General features: G+C 44.1%; 2 protein-coding genes across 10 annotated transcripts in view; one reads left to right on the plus strand and one right to left on the minus strand.

The window, feature by feature from the left end:
- The window catches only part of Tub (TUB bipartite transcription factor), an 84,318-nt gene extending 75,952 nt beyond the window's left edge, over positions 1 to 8,366 (plus strand). For all 5 annotated transcript variants that reach the window (XM_076549908.1, XM_076549900.1, XM_076549893.1 and 2 more), the window contains 6 exons: positions 567 to 764; positions 1,040 to 1,152; positions 1,831 to 1,948; positions 3,295 to 3,393; positions 3,602 to 3,773; positions 4,168 to 8,366. In XM_076549908.1, coding sequence (XP_076406023.1) covers positions 567 to 764; positions 1,040 to 1,152; positions 1,831 to 1,948; positions 3,295 to 3,393; positions 3,602 to 3,773; positions 4,168 to 4,301 — 834 coding nt within the window. In that variant the 3' untranslated portion in view covers positions 4,302 to 8,366. The remainder of the gene's footprint in view (positions 1 to 566; positions 765 to 1,039; positions 1,153 to 1,830; positions 1,949 to 3,294; positions 3,394 to 3,601; positions 3,774 to 4,167) is intronic.
- Positions 8,367 to 10,403: 2,037 nt separating this feature from the next.
- Ric3 (RIC3 acetylcholine receptor chaperone) overlaps positions 10,404 to 25,046 on the minus strand; it is a 51,651-nt gene continuing 37,008 nt past the window's right edge. For 2 of the 5 annotated variants that reach the window (XM_006978559.4, XM_076549929.1), the window contains 2 exons: positions 22,302 to 22,450; positions 10,404 to 12,972 (listed from right to left, as the gene is read on the minus strand). In XM_006978559.4, the coding sequence (XP_006978621.1) occupies positions 12,533 to 12,972; positions 22,302 to 22,450 (589 nt within the window). In that variant the 3' untranslated portion in view covers positions 10,404 to 12,532. The remainder of the gene's footprint in view (positions 12,973 to 22,301; positions 22,451 to 25,046) is intronic. The other 3 variants (XM_006978560.4, XM_076549931.1, XM_042281581.2) reach the window with 2 other exon arrangements.

Raw genomic sequence — 25,046 nt, forward strand, 5'->3', positions numbered from 1 at the left:
TTCTTAGACAGCCTGAGCCCATCTGCCAAGGATGGTGCCACTCACAGTGGGCCAGGCCCTCTCACATCAAGACCATCCATCATAGACATGGCCACAGGTCAGTTTGGTATGGGCAAGCACAACCCTCTTCACCCCCTTGACTCTATGCTATGTCAGATTGATAAACTACAACATGAGGTAGTTGTTTGTGTATGTGATAACATTATGGGGTGCTAGCTTTCCTTGGGTTAGGTGTCTGTATGAAGCTTCTCTGAGCTCTTCTGCTTGTCTGCTGTTTCCTATCTCTTCAGTAGGTTAAAGGGCTAGGATGCAGGGAGAGCTGGACTTGGACAGGATGACCTCCTGAGTACCTGCTCTGATCCCTGTCTCCACCTCCAGGAACTGCTGAGGAAAGGGAGAGGCTAGAAGATAGCTCCTGACCCTGGGGCATGGTAGCCACATCCACACTCCAGGGATCCTGACCTACCTCTCCTTCCCCTCACTGAATCAGGAGGCAGACTTATCCTAGACCACCAGTCTGAAGGGGAGAGCCTTCTCAGTTTAGTCTTCTACTCTCCTCTCCATAGGAGGCAGCCTCAGCCCCCAGCCCAGCAGCCCCAGAGCCACCGGTGGAAATCGAGGTCCAGGATCTAGAGGAATTTGCTCTGAGGCCAGCCCCACAAGGGATCACCGTCAAATGCCGCATCACTCGGGACAAAAAAGGGATGGACAGGGGCATGTACCCCACCTACTTTCTGCACCTAGACCGTGAGGATGGCAAGAAGGTGAGGTTCCTCTGGGCACGTATTTTCAGTTTGGAGGCCTAGAGGCTAGAATATGAGGGAAGCTTAGCTCTGACACTGGTCTCTCAGTTCTCCAGGGAAATAAGTGTTTTGTGTGGACTCAAGGGCTTATCAGTGCTTGTATGTGTGCACACATAGATGTAATGGGGGAGATGAAGCAAAGTGACCATTTGTGTGTGTACCCAGATATGTGAGTGGACACCACGATTGTGGGCCAGAGGCTAGATATGGAATGTGATATTGCTTTACTCTTTAAGGTGTTCCTCCTGGCGGGAAGGAAGAGAAAGAAGAGCAAAACTTCCAATTACCTCATCTCTGTGGACCCAACAGACTTGTCTCGGGGAGGCGACAGCTATATTGGGAAATTGCGGTACTAGTGCTCTTTCAGGAAGGCGAGGGAGGGGACCAGAAAGCCTTCTGATATCTCTGAATGAGATCCTTTCCCTCAAGTCCAACCACAGGCCAGTCTATGCCAGCCTTGAGTCAGACGGGACTAAGCTGCTCGAAGGTATTGGGTATAGGCCCAGCATAAGTGACAGGTCCAACCAGGATGTTGTCAGTGATGTAGGCCACCATGGAAGAGTTGCTTTAGCTCCCTGGTCAGAGGCAAGGGACCCAGAGGCAAAGAAGCCCTGAGGAGGTGAGGTGGGGAGGCCTCAAGTGAGGTTTCACTGAGGAAGAGTAAGTGAAGGTGTGAATAGCTAAAGCTGGACGTAGCCCTGGAAAGGACAGAGACAGCCCTTCTCCACGAGGTGCAGAGTCCTCTCTGGCCTCCTAGATGCCACTCTGCTTACTTTCCAGAAAAAGCAGTGCCTCTGTCCCCTCCTGTGGTTCATAGGAGCCTATGAACACTGACTCACTCCCTGAATTTCCTTCACCGAAATGAGATGCCCTTTGAGTTGAGTTGACTTTAGAGTTGACTGCTTATGGGGTTCCTCCACTCTGTCCCCAGGTCTGCCCATAATGCTCTGTAGGATTCTTGTAAGAATGGGCTGGGCCATGCCATGGGAAGAGGTATACAAGCCTGTTGACTGTGCCTTTCCTTCAGGTCCAACCTGATGGGCACGAAGTTCACTGTGTACGACAATGGCATCAACCCTCAGAAGGCGTCATCGTCTACGCTGGAAAGTGGAACTTTGCGCCAGGAGCTCGCAGCGGTGTGCTATGTGAGTCTTGTTTCTAGGTAGACATGAAACTCAAACCATAGTTTGACTGGGGTGGGGATCTCTGTAGAAGTGACCTTGTGTGGGACAGGGACCTAGACCTTACCTGTCTCCAGGGCTCCGACCACAGCAGGCTAACTGCCTAGGGAGCTCTGGGAACACTCCCTGGACAGGAGGAAGTAGATGCCTGGGCTCCGTTCTAGACTTCACTCACATCTCCCTGCTGCAGCTGCAGCGCCAGGCACTTGTATGGATCTGGGGCCCTTTCAGAATCATTTCAGAACAGAGATTCTGTTCCCTCTGGTCTGGAAACTGAAGCTTGCTTGCTAACATTATACCAACAAGAACAAGACTGGAATGTACATATATGAGTATTCTCTGTTACAAACTTAGGTTTTTCATTTCTAAAAGTAAAGGATGGGTGTCCTGTGAACCTATTAAATGCCTCAGCCATTTTGGATGATCCCATAGTGCCACCTGCTGGCCAATCTTAGAGAAGCAGCCTGAGTCCATCTGTGTCCCAGGTACTGTTGGAAGGACAGGCTTAGGACATCAGAAATAGAAGCAAACCCTTATGGCATTTAAATCTTCATTGAGAGACAAGGTATAAAACAGATGTAAGTGAAATAAGTATGTTCTTGATCAATGCTCAGAATTAAAAATCTAGCTATAGATACGGATATATGAAATGTCAAGGTGTATGTGGACCTTTCGGGGTGATGGCAGGGAAGGTCTTGCCAAGGTAACTCCAGTAAAGACCAGAAGTGAAAACCAGCTGTGCATGTGTCTGACGAGGGCAGAATGATTGCAGAAGGGAGTTAAGATAGCAAGAAAACTAAGGACTAGGGGCCAAATCACATAAGGCCCTGAAGATAGAATAAAGGTTTAAGCGGGGAAAGAAAACATACCCTTTAATAGGACTGACAGCGAGGGTGTGGTGTTGAGACCAGATGGTGGGGAGGAGAGCCGTGGGGGCCCAGGGCAGAAACAAGGAGTTGCTTTAGTGGTTGTTTGGTGATCTTAGATGCTGGTGTAATCTGAACATATAGCTGATAGAAATTGTGGACAGGCTAGGAGTAGGGGACGGTGGTGGTGGTGGGGAGTGAGAGGGTAAGGGTTAGTGTGACTCCAGTTCACATGACTAAATGTAAGTGCTGAGCTGCCATTGACTGAAGCAAGCTGGGCTGTAAATGGGAGTAGTTTAGGCTGTAAAATTTGGAGGTGACATTAGACTATCAAGTATAGATGTTGCAGACATTTTATTCCTCTTTGTCTTTACCTCCTTGGCCTAGTCTCCCTATGAGTAAGCAGTTCGAGGTAGCCAGTAATAAATTCTCTTGTTTTCCCAGGAGACAAATGTCCTAGGCTTCAAGGGGCCTCGGAAGATGAGTGTGATTGTTCCAGGCATGAACATGGTTCATGAGAGAGTCTGTATCCGTCCCCGCAATGTGAGTCTCTAACGCTTCCCCAGACCCCAGCCTCTGAATGAGCTTCTAAGGGCAGAATTCCCCCAAGGTGTATGTGTAGGGGATACAATTTGAGAAACTCTGGAAGTTTAGGGGAACTCATTCCTGGGTAAGATCCCTCTTTGGGTGGCTGTGACGCCAAGGCTTGGGTCTGGCTCAAGCAAGGCTGTCCCCACTTCCCTACCACCAGGAGCACGAGACACTGCTGGCACGCTGGCAGAACAAGAACACGGAGACCATCATTGAGCTGCAAAACAAGACGCCAGTCTGGAATGATGACACACAGTCCTACGTACTCAACTTCCATGGGCGCGTCACCCAGGCTTCTGTGAAGAACTTCCAGATCATCCATGGCAATGACCGTGAGTATTGCTGCCCTCCTTATTGACACTGGACATGTGGTACCTAGCCCTCACTCCCCGGTCCATACCAGCCAGATTGCAGGATGTGGGTATATGGCTTATATTAGCAAGAACTTTCCAACTGTAGTGATTAGAGCTCTGGCCCCAGATTCTGTGAGCCCAGCCGAATCTGGGGCTTGGGAACACCCTTTAAATGATGTCTTTTCTTCCCTGTTCCCTGCTGTCTGTATGCATCCCCCCCCCCTTTACCCTCTTGCTCCTCACCTGTCTCTTCTCCTGAGCCTTTGTTTTTTTTATCCTTTGGGATCTCTTGGCATCTCCTTTCCTTCCCTCTTGTGGCCTGTGTCTCATCTGCTCTTCTGTTTCCACCACCCATGCTTGTGCATGGCCACAGCGGACTACATCGTCATGCAGTTTGGCCGGGTAGCAGAAGACGTGTTCACCATGGATTACAACTACCCACTGTGTGCACTGCAGGCCTTTGCCATCGCGCTGTCCAGCTTTGACAGCAAGCTGGCCTGTGAGTAGAGGCCTCCTCAGCCTTTAGGGTGGCCCAGTCCGGAGTGGAGCTTGCCTGCCTGCCGAGACAGCCCTGCCTCCCCTCTGTTCATAGGCCCTCAGCGGGCTTTCTGGCCTTACCAACCAGAAACTGGCTGCTCTGCCTCTGCTGCTGAAGCAGGGGGATAGCAAATGGGTATGAAGGGAAAAGGAGTATTTCTGTGCCCCCAGGTCAACACACTTGACCAGTCTTGGGTCAGTACCCTGCCACAGTTGTGTCTACCACACAGGGCAAGCTCTTCAGCAGGAGGTGCAGAGGGCGGGAAGCACAAGCAGGGCTGCTGTGGCCCAGCCATCCACTCAGCCTACAAGTTGGGGGACAGTGGGTGTCCCAGGAGGTAGGGTACAGTGAGTCGATGTGTGTATATAGAGGGCTCTTTATGTAGGAAAGGGCCTGGTGGTCAGCAGAAAGTCCTTCCACCTCAGAAGGGCCCATCAGGCCTAAGGGAAGTTGAGGGGTGGGAATAGGTGAGTGGCAGAGCCTTGCTAGGATCGCAGGGGCCTGGCTGTGTGAATTAGGTGGTAGTTTAGAATGGTAACTCATTTGTTGCTTCTAGAAGCAAGAACCTAGCTCTCCAAGCCAAATATCTGAGTGGATGGGGGTTCCAGGAGTCGTCCAGGAGGATCCCTACACCAGGGCTTGCTGACGTTGAGCAGTCCCAGCACAACTCCTATGACACGTCGTAGGGTAGAGCTCACCACTGGAGTAATGGCATGCTTCAGGAAGAATGTCCTCTCTGGGCAGACCCAGTTCCCATTGTTACTAGCATGCCCAGATCATTCAGGGCTGTGTGCCGTTCTTGGGGAATGGAGCGGGGTGAGAAGAGCGGAGAATATTTTAGGGCCACAAGAGCTCAGGTGGTAGGACTCTGTATGGCTCACCAAAAGCAATGCTGATCCCTGAGAATATGGGACTTGTCTCTTGGTTACCTAACTGGTTAATGACAGAGTTCAGAACCTCAAGGTCCTTTGTTTCTACTGTTTCCCAGAAACTAGACTCTCTGGCCTTCTGGGGTCCATTCTGCATGCCCTTTCCCTTCCCATTCCAGAGACTTAGAACCCTCAGAGTTAATCTCTAACTCTGATTGAAAACCTTTCGGTAGGGCATCAGGCATTTCCATGTTGAAAGTTGTCTGATCTGATCCGGCCAGCCTGTGCCTGGCCCCTCTATGAGGGCTTCAAGCTGTGCACAGACCTCAGCAGAGCCACTGCAAACCTTTGTGTAGATGTGACAGGCAGCCTGAGGGTTCAGGGGCTGGGTCTGGACATCCCTTCCACTGCCACTTTTCCTTGGATGGCACCACTCATCTAGTGGGCTTGGGAGCGCCAAGCCTTGCCTGTGTCATTTGAAAGAAGCTTCTTGCCTAGATGGAGATAAGAAACCAGTGGGAAGCAAAGAGCATTTAGGCATTGCTTTAAAATAGATATGCTCAAAAAGGCTAAGTAAAAGTAAAGTCATGCTTTGAGTATGTAAACGAGGCTCTACAGGTCAGGAGGCTGGGTTGATGTAAATGGAAATAGTACTTAAGAAAAACATCTGGATTCTCCTATTTCCTTCTAAGCAAGGCACACCCGCTGTAGTAGGATCTGACACACCTGAGCCATACATCTCCACGAGAGGACCTTCCAGTGAGTTAGCCTTTGTTTACAGTCTAGTTTCGAGAGGGCACTGGGACGTCTATGCTAGGGCTGGCCTATCTCCAGATGAAAGATTACAGTGCCATCTATGTCCTTCCCGTAGTTCTGTGTTTGCCCTCCTTCCCTGACTTTATAAGGAGCAATCTGCTGACATTAGAGGTGACAGAAAGCAGATCTTCATTCTAGTCCAGCCCTTTCTCTGGGTTTACAATGTTGAGGTTGAACAGGCTGATTCTGGAGTCTAGTGGGTGGAAGAGCCCCTGGTGGGAAGGAAGGAACTGGAAGCACAATGGGAAACTCTTGGCCTCTGCTCTCTGCTTCAGCACACAAAAAAGGGGGTGTTGGCTATTAGAATATAAATTTGGTAGCACCAGGAAATAGGCCCACTATGGAGAACGGCAGCGTCAGCACAAGACCCTCTATGGGGCACCAAGTGACAAGAGTAGTTGAGTAACCTGCTTCAGACCAGCCTCCCAAGCTCAGATCTTGGGACACAGCCCCTGGTGATGTTGCCTTTTCTTGAGCACAGGCCATGGACCTCAGATAGCATGGCCCTGGGGATCACCTGGGTTCAGCCTCTCCCACAGTAAGATTTCTTACCTTTCACACCCTCTTCTCCTAGGTGGTCCTTGACTAGGCAACAAATTGATGATGGGATGAATGGACAGTCTGTACGAGTGTGGAGCAGCTGGAACCTTAGGCAGCTCCTCTGTATGCTACTGGCTCTCCACCCTAAAACTCTCCACCCTCTGCTTCAAAACAGTTCCTCTGCAGAGTGGTGACATTAGCTTCCCCAAGTCCTCTCCGAGTCTAGCTTTTTCTGTCCTTCTGGCTCCAAGGTGCTCTGTGTCTGTCTGTGTGTGCGTGTGCACGTGTGTCTGGAGGAAAGGGCAATCTGCAATCAACCAACAGACATTTAAGATCACATCTGAGTAGGAAAAGAATAAGGAGGCAGTTGTGACCACTGTGGATTATGTCCCTTCTTTCCATGCTCTTTCTTCCATGGTTCCAAGCAGGAGATGATCAAGGAAATGTAGTGCCAGTCTCACTGGAGGAGGAGCTGAGATGTGCATCCTTTTAAATGAACATGGTGTGGTGATGGTGCCTTAACAATCTTGACACTAAGGGGAAGCAAGTCAGGTACATGCCTAGGGGAGCCAAGATGTGTGATGACAGGCTGGAAGAGAACTTGTGGTAAACCTACCTTCACTGATGAGGCAACAATGTTGTAGAAGTGGTTTATTTTTTCCTTCTTTCTGGAAATGGCAGGGTATTTGCTTCCAAATTTTATTTAGAAGTAGAAGTAGTTCTAAGTTTGCTCAGATGGGGTCTGCAGGGAGGAGCCACGTCCACAGCCCTGCTCTGCAAGCACAACAGCCATCTCCTCGATGGACAGCCTGGTTCCCCCTGAGCAGCAGCCCTGGCTTTCCCTTCTCTGTACTCCTTGCCCCAGCTGTGATATCCTCATGGGATTTCAGGATGCCAGGTGCCATCAAAGCATGCTTTCTGTGGTGCCTAGCACTGTGACTGGGGCCCAACTGCCCTGCAGAGTTGGGACCTTACACTGCCCTAGGCTCTGGCTTGTAGAACTGCCCCAGTCTCCAGGACAGGCTATGGGATGGATTCTTACTTCAGTTTATGACCACCTGCCCTTATTCACTCCAGCTTGCAATTTTTTGTCATTTCAAGATCTTAAGTACTGGGATGGGTTTGGGTTTTCAGCACAGAGGATACAACTGCATTTACAGCAGCTAAGGCATTTGAGCAAACTACATAATCCTGTGTCCGTCTCTTTACCCTAAGATAAAGATGCAGGCCTGTCAAAGCTGGGTTGGTGAAGGTTAATCCTTGCTCTCATCACTACCTTTCCTAGCTCATCACTGTGCCTTCTTTCTTTCCTAAGAAAGATACTGCACCCCTCTCCTCTCCTCTCCTGCCCCTCCTCCCTCCGTTGAGGTCCAGGTAGAGCTGGAGATGAGGCTGAAGTCTAGAGTCTTCTATAGAGCACCTCAGAGTAGCACAGAAGGGGAAGCCCAGCTCCAGCCTCCTGGATGTGACCAGCTTGGTGAGGACGGGCAGCATTTCTCTTGCTGGGAGCACACTTAGCCAGTTTCACAACGCCTAGAACATGTATGTCGATTTGCACATGACTGTCTTTTCCTATTTTGGAGTGGTCAGACATTTTATTTTTATTTAAAATTATCTGGAGTTTTAGACAAACTTGCAAAACTGTGCTTTTATTAAGTGACTTTTTGAATAAACTTTTTGGTATTCTGAAGCAAATGTATTTATTTATTGGTATGTGCAATGACAAACTTGGTATTTTCCCATAATGACATTATGTATGTTATAGAATTTAGTGTTTGTCTAAGTAAAGACGTGTATCAACAAATTAAACTTGAACTGTTTCACTGCTGTGTCCTTGTTTTTCATAGAGGGAGAAAATGCGTCTCTCCTGAAAATGTTCTCCATTCCATGCATTCCTAGGAGCTTCAAAGGGTCCGGTGGGTAAGAGCAGCAAAAAAGGGCGCAGAGTGTGTTTTAAACCAGTGACATACAGATCAACACTGTCTTCTCATGTGTGTTTAAAACCAGTGACATACAGGTCAACACTGTCTTCTCGTGTCTGTTTAAAACCAGTGACATACAGGTCAACACTGTCTTCTCATGTGTGTTTAAAACCAGTGACATACAGGTCAACACTATCTTCTCATGTGGTGCCACATCCAGTGTGGAAAAATGAGGCTAGACGATACTTCAGGGTCATCTGGGTCACTTGTCAAAGGAACTGGCCAATAGTCCCTAAGTGTGCCTGGTGGGCATGGTCCTTGTAGACAGAACTGGGATGTAGGACTCAAGGGTGGAAAAGGCCCAGCCATGTGATTCCAGGCCATGTCCAGAGCTGGAACCATTTAAACAGGATTTTTACATGTGTGGGAATCTCAGTCTGTGGTGGATATGAAGCCAAAATGATGGAAGGAAGCCTGTAATTATTACTGAAAGCAAGCCTCAAAGCTAATGGTCTACTCTTGAAGGGAGTCATCACAAAGTCACACATACCCCACAGAGTGACCCTGGACCATTCCCGGTAGTCAAGAGTGGCCTTGCAGAAGGTATCAAGTGGGACAGTCCAGCAGCAAGAGATTCAAGACAGTGAAGGTGCACATTTCACTCTGGGACAGACACTCCATGACAGTCCTATAAGGTGGGCATGATCCCAGTCCATCCACAAGGAAACTGGTGCCCTATGAAGTGAAAGAATGGCCTGTTTTCTTGATAATAAAGTATTTTTTAGACATGCTTATGGCCAAGGTTACAGGATAGCTGATTCACTGTTATCACTGTTCAACAGGTGGAACACAAAATATTCTTTGTAGATACAAATTGTCAAAAGGTGAATTGAAGAGTAGATTGATAATTAGGGTTTTTTTTTTTTTTTTTTTTTTAAGATTTATCATGTGTAAGTTCTGCCTGCATGTATCCCTGCAGGCCAGAAGAGGGCACCAGATCTCATTATAAACGGTTGTGAGCCACCATATGGTTGCTGGGAACTTAGGACCTCTAGAAAAGCAGCCAGTGCTCTTAACGGCTGAGCCATCTCTCTAGGTGTTTTTAATGTGACTTAAATGCATTCTCTACCTGAACCATGGCCTGACTCCTATAGCTTCTGCCTTTGTGAGGAAGAAAGACAATATACAAGATGTTCTAAAAGGGGAAAGAGTTTTGTTTAGTCTACAAAAAATCCTAAATTTGTAGAACACATGTCCAGGAAGATCTTGGTTTACACCTGTTGCCTCTATGGTCAATCTCAGTTGCCAACTTGATGGGATTCAGAATACCATGGAAACACACCTGTCTATGACACTTTACAAGATGATGTAGTTGAGGAGGAGACCCATCTTCACTGTGGGCAGCAGCATCCCACTGGCTGGGGTCCCAGACTGAATAAAAGAGGGCAAACAAGCCAAGTGCTAGCATTAATCTCTCTGCTCCCTGACTGAACCAGTCCTCATGGCTCCTGCTGCCAGGAAGGACTATCCTCAAACCATATGCTCTTCCTGCAGTAAGTTGCCTTTGTTAGATATTTTGTCACAGTGATATGAAAATATTAAGTATGCCATATGTGTTACTTAAGTTCCTTTTTTCAAAGTGTCTGAGTGCAGACCATAAATTATCACCTAAGTTTAAGCACAAAGAACATGGTTCTGATAAGCCATTACTGCCAGAGGTTAAATCCATCTCTATCCCTCAGCATACCTCCAGACCTAGTCCCTGAGCATTATAATGAGGCACTGTCCTGGGTTCCTCCTATGACCATGGTAAGGGATCTGGCTGATCACCAAGCATGGGTCTAGGTGATGTGCAGTGGCTTTTTAGGCCAGCTACTGCTACAGTGCCCCAGAGGTCACTGCAGACCTAATGGCAAGGCCTTGATGAAGACTGCAGCCTTTAATACTGAGAAATGAATATCACAATGAAAACCAGTCCCCTGGACTGGATATACATGTAAAATCATATCCAAAGGATAGCATTCTGACAAATATAAATAAATTAATTAATAAATTAATGCCTACATTCTAAATTACTGAAAGGTACATTGAAGTTTCAGGTGTATACAGACAAATATACTCCTATATGCATTTGGTCTTTCTGGCAGGAACTGTTTCCATGGCTAATCCCCAATAACAACAGAGTTGACTCTGTAACACTTTTCAGCTGAATATCCATCTACACATTCCACTGTCCTTGCTAACCCACTGTTTCTGCTAAAATGTCCTTTCTCTTCCTTGCTCATGTTCTTAGAATGCCACAGTGTCTCTTCTGAAATTTTTGGTACTTTGGCAGAAACATTCCTGTTCTTCCATGGTCCTGTAGTTTTGGGTCCACACTAATAAAATAGCTACCACATGATATGCTGTTATGCATGAGCTAGTCAGGCTGCCCTATGCACACTGACGAGTTCATGTACAGCTTACAACCCTGTGAGACCTGTGTTTTACTACCCTCACTTTACAGATGCCCAGACCAGGCTCAGACTGCTTAAGGAGCCAATCCAAAATTCTACAGCCAGCGTTGCAGGAGAGGATCAGGACCCAGAAGAATCCCCAATCTCGAGCCTTCCTACAGTCTACAGTGCATCTGTCAGGCTCCCATATTAAACTGGAACTCTTCCAGGGACAAATCCAGTCTTCTAAGTACTCAGCACAGGCAACTGTCTGACAAATGAACAAGAGTGAGGATCCAGGGCTATCCTAAATCAACTTCACACAGTGGATGAGGGAATCACACAGAAAATAATTTACCAAAACAAGAGTACTTACATTGTTTTTTACCCTTAGTGTTAGTTACGCTGAGACTATCTTCAGTACACGGTAACTGCATTCTTCACAATTTTAGTCAAATGGTTTATACAGGGATCGATGCAGTGTAGTGTATTTTTAGACTCAATCTTCAGAGCCTTTTTTAGTTCAACTAACACGTAAAGCTTTGTAGCAGCCAACTATCTTAGTGTGGTCCCATACCTTCTGATGGGACCAAAGTGTCTTCTGGTGTCATATTCATGCCAGGCACAATAGAACTCTAAAGAATGTATCCAGCTTCACAGGATTCCTTAATTTTTGCGTTTCCCATTTCATGCCTGGGATGTCCTTGGAGACGCCTTCTTTCAACTTGCAGGTCTCACATGTAACTGAACTGACTCCCCCTTGTTAGGATTCACAGGTTTCATCTTGTCTCACAAAGACATGGTTCCCTGGCCACCTGAACTCATGGAAGGACCACTACTATACTTAGGCCACTCTGTAGCTTTAACAGCTTCAAACTCCATCTTTGTGGGACACAGACTAGTACTTATGCCTCAGACAGCCCTAGCCACCGACCACCAGTCGTACAAAGGTGCTTCTGGGTTTGGCAGTCCTGTTACATGAGTAAGGAAGGACAGAGGAGGCTAGGGATCAAGGCAGTATACAGGCAAAACGGTCTCCACATGGGCTTGTGTGTTCATAGCCTGCTGCTCCCAAGGAGCCAGGGTATCTTAACCTAGAAGGCTCTGAGGGGAGGCTGGCTTTCTGTGCTCTGGGCCCCTTATCCTCACAATTGAGCATGCTCTTCTCCTCAGGAGACTACTAACCTATTCAAAAGGCCCAAAGAATAAGGCATTTGAGAGTCTAAAATCTTCATTCTTAAAACCTTAAGTCCCAATATCTGCTAATCTAATGCTCATTCACAGGTAAACCATCTGTTATTCCTATGAGGGGTCAGATCTTTGCACAGGTGGTACCACCTCCAAGCACAATCAACCAAGTATAATTACCTAATGAGTTAGTATCTCTGATGTGGAAAGGCAGGAAGAGAAAGGTTGCTGTCCTGTGTTCACACTCATGTCTACTTTACAAGGTGACAGGTGTGCAAGCACCAGGAAGGATAGATAATATCCATGGCAGTGGCCCAACAACTATGATTCTGAACACTGAGAAGGAAGTAGAGGGCACAGGGCCATGGATGAAATTCAGGAAAGATACCTTGGGAATAGAGTAATGGATACTTCATCAAACAGGCTGCTTTCACTCTAAACTCTGGGGGTTGCGCTTCCTCAACATGCCACCCATGTGTGTACTATCAGTGCTGATCCCCGACCCTTCATTTGTAAAGTCTTGGGGCCAGTCTTCCTTGGTGGCTTCCTCTTGCTCACTGTAGCCATCTGCACTGAAACCAGCATTCTCTGCCAAGACAGCAGGATCCTCCTCTTCATGAAAACAGCAGGAGCATGATTCTGGTTTAGGATCACACAGGGTGACAGAATTATCTTTCTGGGCTCCAGGGTCAGTGGGCAAATGATCCCAGCTCAAATGCTCTGACCCTTCCTCTTCCATCACTCCCATCCGTTCAGCTATTTCTTCAGCAGAGGGCTCTTTCGGATCAGGGTAATCCACCAGGATTGTTTCTTGCCTACGCTTGATACCATCGGAAAGGTCATACACTGGATAAGTCTCTTCAGGGTAACCTAGAGAGCAAAGTAGAACAAAGTCTTAGAAAGAGCAGCTTCGAAAATAAATAGTGTCAGGATCAGAGAGGATTCTCTGGCAGCAGCTAGCCTATCCTAACAAATCCATTCAATAAATCTCTAAGATGGTTCTAATAGTCCTAAAGTTTCACTTCAACAAATTCCTAGCAGTCTGGCTGACTGTCCCTGTGCTCTTTGAAATACAAACCAAAGCAGAGGAAAATCCTTCTTAAGTAAGGTGCTTGGGGTAGAGGTAAGTCTCACCCCTCGTGTTTCTGCAGCACTGATGAAGATTAAGCAAACAGCATGAGCCTTCAGCATAAAAAATGCACCCATACCAGATGGAGAGGGCTTAGCTTAAGGCTAGTGTTTACAGTTTCTATTTGGAACCGGCTCCAAATCTGTCGGGGGTGGGGCTGGGAAAAGGAATGCTAAATCCTTTGAAAAATAAACCATGGTGCTTCTTACTTATCAAAACAACCAAAATATTCTGTGAGTGTCAGAAGCAGGGGCAAGTTAGCAAGACATGACCAAGACCCCACAGGACAAGAGCTGCATTTTCAGGGTCAGAATTCCCATTGTTGGCATCTTCATTTCACAAAATGGAACAAAAGGACGAAACAACAAACAGGTAATGAAATGAGTAACACTGCACTAAACTCAGCTATGATCACGAGAAAGAGGCTATGCTGCCAAATAAGGAACGAAACAAGATAAATCTGTGTCAACCCAGCCCAGCCCAGCCCAGCCTGAGCAGCAGATGGGCCATGCTGGAGCGCATACGCTAGTTCTGGCAATGGCAGTGCTCACCGCACAGTGTGGGGAGCTAGAGAATTCAAAATCCATTTGCATGGTGACGATAACCATATAGTCAGCTCGGACAGACACCATCAGTTGTGAAAAACAGCAACCTTTTGATACAATGTGAGGTATCTAGAGACATTTTCACAACATTTCTGATTATAGAAGTTACACAGACTTGGCAGAATTTTTGAGGAGGGTAGCATAGCCTTTATTTTGTTATATTTTTCCTACTAATTTTAGTTACAGACAAGTTTAAAAAGAAAACACAATTCACTTGGAATCCTATCACTGGTAATTTATCATGGCTTTTAAAATCATATATAGATAGTATTTTCCTGCCTTTTTAATAAAGAAAGATCATGTTGAGTATGTACTGTTGTCCTATACTTTTTCATTTAATATGTGTCATGGTTATTTCTCCATGTTATACAACTGACATGATTTACTATTCTTACATAAGACATTCAAGCAGATTCCTTCCAACTTCTCCAATTGTAAGCTATGTGGCAGTGAGGAGCTCTGAATATAAACCCAGACCTACCCCAATTCTTAAAGATGGGCTTCTAGAAATATGGAGAGTAGGCCAAAGAGAACAGTCATTTAAAAGACTTTGTATCTTCTGCCAAGTTACTTTCCAGAAGAGCCACATAGCATTTCAGTTCTCTCAGAGATGTGAGCACTCCCTCTTACCAAATCCCCACCAGCACTGACATGAGTATCAGAATCTTGCCCGTGCAATCTTCACTCCCAGGACAACTTTCGACAGAGTGCTAGGTAAAGCAAGAGTGTAACCACCGCTGTGGTTTGAATGTTTGTCACTTTCAAAACTCTTGTTGAAGCTCAATCCTCAAAGTCATATGTTAATGGTATTTTGAGGAGAGATCTTTAGGAGGGGGTTAAATCAGGTCTGAAGGTAGGTTCCACATGATGGTATTCCTGGATTTGTAAGAAGAAAAACTGAAGATATCAAGCTTGCTCTGTCTGACCATGTGATGCCCTCTGACATACAATGACACAGCAAGGAGGCTCTGACCAGATGCCAAGTGGATGCTGACACCATGCTCTTAGACTCCTAGAACCATCAACTAAAGAAGCCTCGGTCCTTTCTAAGTGACCTCATCTGGTATCCAGTTAGAGCAATAGAAAACGGACTGCACTAGCTACCCAAGGCATCAGGCCTCCTCTAGCACAAAGTCCAGGGCTGTCCATGACCCTAGTTATAATGCTTACACCTAGCAATCTCTGTACTGGCTCCCACAGAAACAGGGTCCAGGTCCACACAGCAACAGGCAAGTTTTGGGTTCCAGACCAGCCCTGAACCAGTTACCAAACCCAGCCACAGCTTCTAGGTCTGCCCAGAATCAAGATAGCTCTGAAGTCAGAAACCAAGTTGTTAAATGCAGACACAGGCTCTAGATTTACCTACTGATGGTGCAGTCCTGAAGCTAATCTCCACTAGTCTAGTGGATTCAGGACCCATGTTCATTTCACTAGACCAATGCATAGCATCAAGCTTCCAGATCACCTCTATGGATCCTACAGTCCCAGGCACTAAAGTAGGCCCACAAGGCTTTCTCATGCAAAACAGGCCCTTAGACTGCCCTAGCACCAGACCTTATACACTCAAGGTTCCAGGCCCATCCCAACACTTAGCCTCTGCAGACTCAGTCTTGTGGCCCATTCTAACTCCAGGTTATCTACTGGAGATCCAGGCTTCAAGCAAGCCACTTAAAGATACAAACAAAACAACAAAATTAACTACAAAAAGGAGGTTGATTGGGACAACAAAATCTAACCACAAAAGGAGGTTGATGGGGAAGAAAAGAACAAAGAATCTACAAAAGGACCAGAAAACAACTATCAAAGTAACAGTCAGGGGCTCCTGAGACCAGTTCAGTGGGTAAAGGCACTTACCTTACCACCAAGCCTAACAACCTGGGGTCCATCCCCAGGACCAACATAGTGGAAGGACAGAACCAACTTCAACAGGCTGTCCTCTGACTTTCACACACACACTGGTGCATACCCACATGCACATGAACACACACACACAAACACACAAATAAATGTAATACAAAATTTAAATGATACTAGTAAGTTCTTACCTATCAATTGTTACACTGAATGTAAAGTAAATGAGCTAAATTTTCTAATCAACAGAATGGCTGAATAGATTTAAAAAAAAAAAAAAAAAAGGCCCAACTGAATGCTGCCTATGAGACACTCATTTCAACTCAAAGAACATAGATAGAGTGAAGGAGAAAGGATATCCCATATAAATGGAAAACTAAAACCAAGTATTTATGCTCAAGGAAAACTAATGTTAAACCCCAAACTATCACTAATGACCCACCAGAATGCTGAAGTAGCTCATGTCAAATGACTTAATACTTTAAAACTTCATTTAAAAAATACAAGCAAACAACGGAGATTCACTGCTTCTATGAAAAACACAGAAGTTCAAAACATGAAAAACAAACTAAGCAAATTATACAGCAGCCACCAATAAAACAGTCAACAAGGGGAATGGATTTAACATGTCAACTTATCCCTAGTGACATCCAAGAGGCTACAGAACAAATGAATAGAATCCCTATAAACAGAAAAGCATGCTCACAAGATGAAAAATTTATTCCCAGGAATAAAGGTCACAAGATTAAGATAAACATGGCTGAAAAACAAATCCATGTATTAAAAGTTCCCACTAAAGAATTCTCCTGTAACAAATACAGATGACAAAGAGATGGAAATTCTGAGAAATTGTGGAGGTTGATCATTGTACCCCATTTTGAATTACTAGACTGTGAAAGCAAAGGAAAACAGATCAAAGCATTAATAAAAAATGAAAGAAAACATCTATTCACTGATGGAAGGCTCCCTAACTGCTGGGCAAAAGTAAAAACACATTCATGTATACACAGACAGAACCAATGACTGTGACCAAATTCAGATTTAAAATACAAAATGAAAATGAATTCCCAGTCAGAAAACAAACAGCTAACTAAAAACAGGCTACCTACTGAGAAGGGATCAGACCAGAACAAGATTTGTTTTCAGTCAAGTGAAAGTACAGAATGAACAAGGATTTTCCAACTTTTAAGGAAAATGGCATGGTCATGAATTTTCTAGCAGCAAGATGAAAACGCCATATAGATATCCAAGTATTCTGACCTATGGCACTTTACACAGAGAAAAATGCTTCAAGTGCATGTGTCAGCTCTACATCACTGCATCACCTAAGATAATTAGCTCATAAAGAGAAAGGTTTATTGTGGCTGAAGGTTCTAGAGAGTCCAACCCAAGACTGGGAAGTCCATTGCTTTAGGCCTCTGGCAAGAGCAGCACATTGCAACCGAAGCAAGAGGCAGAGCCAAACTGCTTACCTGGGTCAGAAGGTAGAGAGGAAGTGATGGGGTACCACAGTCCCCTTTGAGGGCATCCATGCAATGAACTAAGGACTTTCTCTGAGGCCCCACATCCCAGTAATGTCAGTTTAGGGACCAATCCTTTAACATGTAAACATCAAAAATATGGCAGGATATTGTCTTGACACATACAAAAATTCATCATAAGTTAAATTCAGTAACTATGAAGCTAGATATAAGAAAGTGGTAGCAGGCTTGCTACTCAAGCCTGAGAGCATAGCTACCTAGGCCACAAGGCAATTTCAAATATACCCCATACATATGCATGCATTCAACATACACAAAAAGAAAAGAATATAGCAGAGAATGTATCCATCCATAAAGCTGCCTTATGTTGTTGCCCTTCATGACCACACCCACTCCTTCCTACTGGCATGTTGTTCCTCAACTTCTAGCAATTACTAGTATGTTATCTATTCCCACAATTTTGCCATTTGAAGAGTATTATGCATATAGAATCATATCTTTTTGAAGAAGCTTCTACCCTTCACTCAGCATAATTCTCTGCATGTATCAATAAGTCATTCCTTCTTATTATTTAGTGGTTTACTATGTAATATATGTACCACCATTTAACCATTCACCTGCTGAAGGACATTCAAGTTGATTCTAGTTTTTGCCTATTAGATAAAGCTGCTAAGAATATTCATGTCAAGTTCTACATGTCCCTGTCTTCATTTCTTGAGGATGTCAAGGCTGCAACTGCTGTGTTACACAGTATTTACATGCTTTAATTTTTTTTTTAAACAAACTACTACATTGTTTTCCAAAACATCCTGTTGCAGATTGAATACAAAATGTCCCTTACAGGCTCATATTTTGAATGTTTGGTTCCCAGCTGGCAGTTCTATTTTGGGAGGCTGTGGAGGAGGTGAAGCCTAGCTGGAAGACATAGACTGCTGAGGACAGATCCCTGGCCACTCCTCTACTTTCTGGCCCCTCCCTGTTGTGAAATGGGATGTTCCACTAAGTCTTCCTGCCATTGGCAAGGGAAGTAATTTGGTCCCAGAGACAGAAAAGTAACTGATACACGTGCGTTCCCTTCTATATTTCACTACCGATGTATACATAATACTTCCTTTGTATCCCAATCTGCAATTTCTTATTTCAGTCATTCTGAAAGGTATGGAGAAGCATCCTATTCTAATTTTTTTTTTTTTTTTGAGACAGTGTCTCACTATTTGACCCTCTTGCCTGGAATTTGCTATACAGACCAGGCTGGCCCCAAACTCACAGAGATCTACCTGCCTAAGCTTCTGCTTCTGCTGAGGTTAAAGTTGGGCACTTGTACACCCAGCTATCTTATTCTAATTTTAATTTGTATTTTCTAAGAGGAGAATCATGCTGAATATACTTTAATGTGTGTATCTGCAATCTGTATATCCTCTTTGCTGAAATGTCTGTTTCTGTCTTCTGCACATCTTCAAATACTACAGAACAAGTGTCCATGAGAAGGAAAAGAGGCCCCGAGTTCCTTGAATTAAGACAACAGATATGAGAGCTCAGAGAAGGAAGGGCAGTCAGAATTTGCTGAGAACTACAGAGCTTCTTACTTAAACATTTCAGAGACATGGAGAGGAAAACTTATGTTTGTAGCTGAGTGATGACATGGGAAGAACCAGAAGCCACTAAGCATCAGCAGGAAGAACATCCTAAGTTCCTAAATAGGTAGGAACAGTTTGTGTTCTGCTATCCAGAGCACAAGACTGGAGACCAGGTTCAAACAAGGCTTACTAAGGTAAACCAGCCCTCGAGTATCCTCCAGAGCCAACCTAACAATGAGAACAAAACACAGGCCTTTGAAAGATCAAAGTTCTAAATCTCTGCACAGTTAACAGGGAAAAGAAGTGAGAGGAAGAGAAGATTATCAGGACAGAGAAGGACACACTCCCTCCTGTCACAGTCAGTAAGCAGGTAGTGAAGATTATGAACAACTTTTCTCTAACACCACACTTGTATAAAGTATGTAAAACTTTTAAAACTACTTTCAAAGCTCACTTAAAATACTAAAGAAATTCAACTTATTCTTGCAAGTCTACACACATGTGCCTACACACACACTCCAAAACATAAAAATTCCCCAGGCAGGTCAGATAAACTCTACTAATGATTATGGATTAACAGTAGTTCTACACAAACTCTTCCAGAAAAGACTGCAACCCCAGTGTATTTTATGAGGCAGTGTCTGGCATTACTCTGAAATAAAGTCCAATGACAGTTTAGAATAGAAGAAAATCATTAGTAAGTACACTTTATAAACACCAGCATAAAAAAAAATAATTTTTGCAAACAAATACAGAGACTTAGAGCCAGACATTATACAGAGAGGGAGTTCTTGGAATACACAGCTCTAAATGGGATGTCTCCATCAAATTCCTCCCATTAGAGCTCAGGGAACCCCAGGGAAGAGGAAGCAGAAAGAGTATAAGAACCAGAGGGGATGAATGGCGGACACCAGGAGAACAAGGCCCTCTTGTTCAACTAAGCAAAGCTCAAGCAGCAAGCACAGGGCTGACACGGGCCTGGACCAGGTCCTCTGCATACATATGATGGCTTTCAGCTTAGAACTTTGAGGGGACTCCTGAGTTTGTGAACAATGGGTCTCTGAGTCTTTGTCTTTTTTAAATTTTTTTAAATTTAACTTTATTCTATGTGCATTGCTGTTTTGTCATGGGTGTCGGGTCCCCTAGAACTGGAGTTACAGACAGTTGTGAGCTGCCATGTGGGTGCTGGGAATTGAACCCAGGTCCTACGCTGAGCCATCTCTCCCAGCTGCCAGGTCTCTGATTCTTATACCTTCTCTTAGGGCTCCTTCCTTCTGTTGGTTTGCCTTGTCCAATTCAGGGTGATGGTTTTTATTTAATCTTATTATATTTTATTTTCTTCTGTTTGATCGTTATCTCGTAGAAGCTTGTTTTCTAATGAGAGACAGAAAGGGAGTAGATCAGAAGCAGAGAGGAGGGGGGAACTGGAAGGAGTAGAGGGAGGGAAAACTGTAATCAGGATATATTGTATGAGAAAAGAATCTATTTTTAATAAAAGGGGAGAAATCCTTTGCAAACTGAGTCTAGCCATATATTATCATGACAAAGTAGGTTTTAACAAATGTTTGTAGCTATTCTAGAACTGAAAAACCAATGTAGGACTCTTTTTCTTTAATTGTTGTGACATATGTATGTGTGTGTGTGTGTGTGTGTGTGTGTGTGTGTGCATTCCAAAATATATAAATAAATATATAATACATAAATAAATATAAATACAACCTGCTCAATCTGTATGTTACCTGTATGTACATATGTTCAGGGCTGACATTTGGTATGAACTTAGAATGGAGCTTAGTGGTAGAGTATGATCCCACACGTGCAAAGCTCTAAGTTTCACACCTAAGAACATACACATACAGAGAGAGAGAAAGAAAGAGGGTCGACTGATTTTCAACCAATGTGCTAAAGTAATTAAATCAAATTAAAGGAGTGTAATACAGTATTGAGATATGCAAAAGCAAATTTAAGTCCTGATGCCTCACCATCTATAAAGATTAACTCAAGAAAGGGGTTGGAGGGAGGAAAGAGAAGGGAGAAAATGATGTAATTATACTTAAAAAAAAGATTCTCAAAATAAGCCTACATGTAAGCACTATAGCTATACGATTTCTAGAGGAAAACATTTTGGATTAGGCAAAGATGTCTAATGAGAACACACAAAAATATAAATTAAAAGAACAATGTGACTTCATAAAAATTTTAAGACTTCTCTTTTAAAGATGCTCTTAAGGAAATAAAAAGGCAAGTTACAGATTATATGAAAAAACATATAAAATACCTAACTGGCAAAGTACTTCCATACAAGATACATAAAAACTCTTGCAGCTGGGCATGGTGATGCACATAATATATCACAGTACTAGGGATGCTGAGGCACAAGAACAATGCATTCAAGACTAGCTTGGATGCTATATGGGGAATATAGCCCAGCCAGGGCTACTGTATCACAAAACCTTGTCTCAAAAAAGACCTCCATGCAATAAATATGTTGCAACTTAAAAAAAAAACACATTCAAACCAATAATCAAAAATAATAATTTGAACAGGCTCTTCAACAAAGATATATGGTTTGAAAATAAGCACATGAAGCTGGGCGGTGGTGGCGCACGCCTTTAATCCCAGCACTCGGGAGGCAGAGGCAGGCGGATCTCTGTGAGTTCGAGGCCAGCCTGGACTACCAAGTGAGTCCCAGGAAAGGCGCAAAGCTACACAGAGAAACCCTGTCTCGAAAAACCAAAAAAAAAAAAAAAGAAAAAGAAAATAAGCACATGAAAAAATGTTCATCATAAGTCACTGGGGAAATGTTTATTTGAGTTATGACTGCAATACCACTGTAATCTCATAGAATGGCTAACATTAGAAAGACAGTGTATTAGCAGGGATATGGGATAACTGACTCTCACAAGGTGCTGGTGGAAATGTACAGTCATTTTAAAGCTAGCTTACAGTATCTATACATTTAAACATATACTCACTGTAAACCCTGAAATCCCGATCCTAAGCATATATTGAAAGAGAAATACAGTATGTACAAAAGAAGCCTTGTGAAGCCTTGCATGCAATCCTCACAGCAGCTCAGATCCTACAGTTCAAAGCTAGAAAGAGCCCAGTGTTAATCAGCTGGTAAGTAGATTAACAAACTGTGGTGTATTTATGCAATACTGCCCAGCAATTTCAGAAAGAACTTGTGATACACTCAACAACACACGTGAATCTCAAAAGCATTACTCTAAACAGAAGACACCCACCACAGCACATCTGCAATACCATCCATTTATACAGGAAAAGGCAAACCACAGTGGTGGAAAGCAGCTCAGCTGCTGCCAGAGGCGGAGGCCGGGACTTTCTAGGGTGACAAAATGGTCCTATTCTGAGGCTATAGTGTGGTTACAACTGTACACATTTGGCAAACTTTCCAATTGCACATTTATAAAAGTAAACATAAAAGTGAGAACAGAGATTTGTCATGTCTCAGTACCACACTGATTTTTAAGGAAACTGGCAAAAGATATCCTTTCTGGATGAGAGCTGATAAAGAAGTAAGGCAGCATTTTACCTTCCCAGTCCTCCATGTAAGGGGCTTCCTCGGCTTCCTTCTCTGGAGTAGAAGTGTCAATGAACTTGCCTTCTTTCATGACTCTGGTGATTTCTCGGAGCTGATGCAATAATCGTTTCTCTTGGTCAGATGTCACAGTCTGTGCTCTGCTGGGAAACATCAGACAATCCAGCCATTTGGTGGTCAGCACTCCTAAGCAATGGAAGAAACTTCACCATGACCTGTTTGGATCCTCAAAGAGGAGGTCTAACAGCAGGTGATTATTCTAGAATTGATTCTGGAATGTCATGGCTGGCACCAGAGATGTTAGTTCCATGTTGTGATCTTATAAACAGGGAATCTAATCTCCAGAGTACTTCAGGTGACTGCTTGAGTCCATGGTGTGTTGACATGGAAACAAGATCCCTGTGGTCTCAGCTGTACACCTCACCAGTCTGAGTCCCCAGCCTCCTGGTATTTCCCTCGAACTCATACATTATTCCCTTTACTCTGAGACATTTTCTCTGAAGCAAGGATGTCAAAGAAAAATAGGCCATTAGTCCCAACCACAGAAAAATACCGGACTGGAATCAGAAGGCTTATTCTCAGAGGTACATAACTCAGAACACTCAATCATGTAGATAGAGAAATGAAGAACTGAGATCCACAAACTGGAATTTACACATGGAGATTACAGTTCGTGCCTTTTCTTTTTCCCTCTCGCCTTTCCCACTCCCTCTCCTCTTCTTTGTTTTAAGACTCCAGTAAGCCAACACTCTACCAATGAGCCCCACCACAGCACTCAATTTCGACAGTTTAGAAAACTTCATCTGACTGCCAACCAGCAGTGGTTCTGAGCAAATACCCGTGAGCACAGCACACGACTTGAGGAGAATGACACACCTGAGAGGAAAACACTGCATCACACAGAAAGGGGTCCTGGACAGACAACAGAAACCTGCCTTGAGGCCAGTTCGTCTGGGAGGAGTTAAGAGAACTGCTCATTCTCTCCTTAAAGCCCAAAGCACCCAAGTCAGCAGAGCCTCAGGAGGAAAGCCATGCACCAGTTACTCTATCTACTCAGTGTGGTCTACATCGCGCTCCTCTCAGTGTTCAGCCTAACAAACTTCACCTAACAGGAAAAACGGGCTTCTCCTTCCAACATTAAGATTGTAACTGAGGAAAAGGAGGGTGTGCAGCTTCCACCGTCCTCACTGGGAAACAAACAAAACCAGCTCAGATCTCCAACTCCCTCTAAATGAAAAGGACCCATTTTGTGGGAGAATTCAGGGGCAGAATAGGACAACCTCTGGCTGCTTTTATAAAGCTCTAGCTAGCAGTTTTTACAGTCCATTTCTCTAACTGTACATGGAATATTCTGACACTAAATGAAACAAAATTGAACCTCTACTTCCTAACTCATGGAAAATGGAAACCTTTAACTAAAATACAACAGATAAAATTCCAAACTAAAACATCCTTTTAAGTTTGAAAACGTGTGTCTATGCTGCCCATTAAACACAAAGTGCAGGATATACATTATCACATCTTCTGGATTTACTACAACAAACATTTTTATGGAATTCTTACTGTCTCAGCCTGCCTTGAAACTCCTGAAGGGTAGTCAGACATGTTCACAACACATGACAACATGGCCACGTGTCCGTCTGGCTGCTTCTCATTTCCTCACCATTTGTTCTCTTCTACCTCTCTGAAGTGTGGTCTCCACACTATCATTTTCCAAAACTTACAGAAATCATCAGTGATTGTTTTACTCCCAAGTCTAGGGGTCTTCATCTTTAGTTTGCTCTTTTTGATTCTTCTTCTGGAGAGCACCCTTCGGACACCTCCTGCTTTAGCCAGGAACACCCCTTCACCCTCCCACTTCTCTAACCATTTCTTTTAGTTCTGAAGACTGTGGCCCACTCTCTCCATTTACTAAAGCCTGGCCATCATGAAGGCTCATCTCAGGACTACCATGTCTCTGCTCTTACAGTCACACTCCAGTATCACAGATTAAACTATTATCCTAAAGAGACGATGTCCTAATTTTAGTCTTTACTTTTTACCCAGATATCTGTGTTGCCCAATTATTTCCTCAGCATCTCTACTTGGGGCCTGTCACCACATTAAATTTCAAATTAACCTTAGATACAATCCCTCAAAACCAGGATCCATATGGCCAAGAATCACAAGAAGCTACATGAACAAGCAGAACAGGATAATAGGTTGTCTATGGCAAATTCCAAAATGCTAGAAAAGTATAAGGCCATAGGTGGTAAATAATGTCACCTGACTTTTAACCAAAGGAATCAAGTCCAAATCCAAGAGTTAAACACAGAGAGAACAAAACAGAAAGGAAAGATCAAGACTAACAGAGGAACATGATGGCCTCAAAGATTTGGTGATCTCATCCTTCACCGCGACCTTGATCTTAGCCCCAACAACACATAGTCCTGTTGCTATTATATATTATATGTAGGTATTGCGACAGCATCTCAACCACATTCAAAGTTCAGTCCATGTTTCACTCTCAGAATCCTTATCTTCTTTCTCTTCTTTTGTGTTTTATCTTAGTTAATGCCAGAATCTCCCAGGAAGTACTATAAATCTTCAGGCATCTTTGTATCTTTCTTTTCCTTCCACGTTCTTATCTACTTAGTTTTCTTTGAGGGCACAGTTTCCCTTATGCTCATATTCTAGGTTAGGATAAAGCCATTCATCCCTTTACCTTCCTTTGAGGGTGGTCAAGAGGCAGTCTTCCTA

This window comes from Peromyscus maniculatus, chromosome 1 (genome assembly GCF_049852395.1).
Source record: "Peromyscus maniculatus bairdii isolate BWxNUB_F1_BW_parent chromosome 1, HU_Pman_BW_mat_3.1, whole genome shotgun sequence".
NCBI classification, from domain to species: domain Eukaryota; kingdom Metazoa; phylum Chordata; class Mammalia; order Rodentia; family Cricetidae; genus Peromyscus; species Peromyscus maniculatus.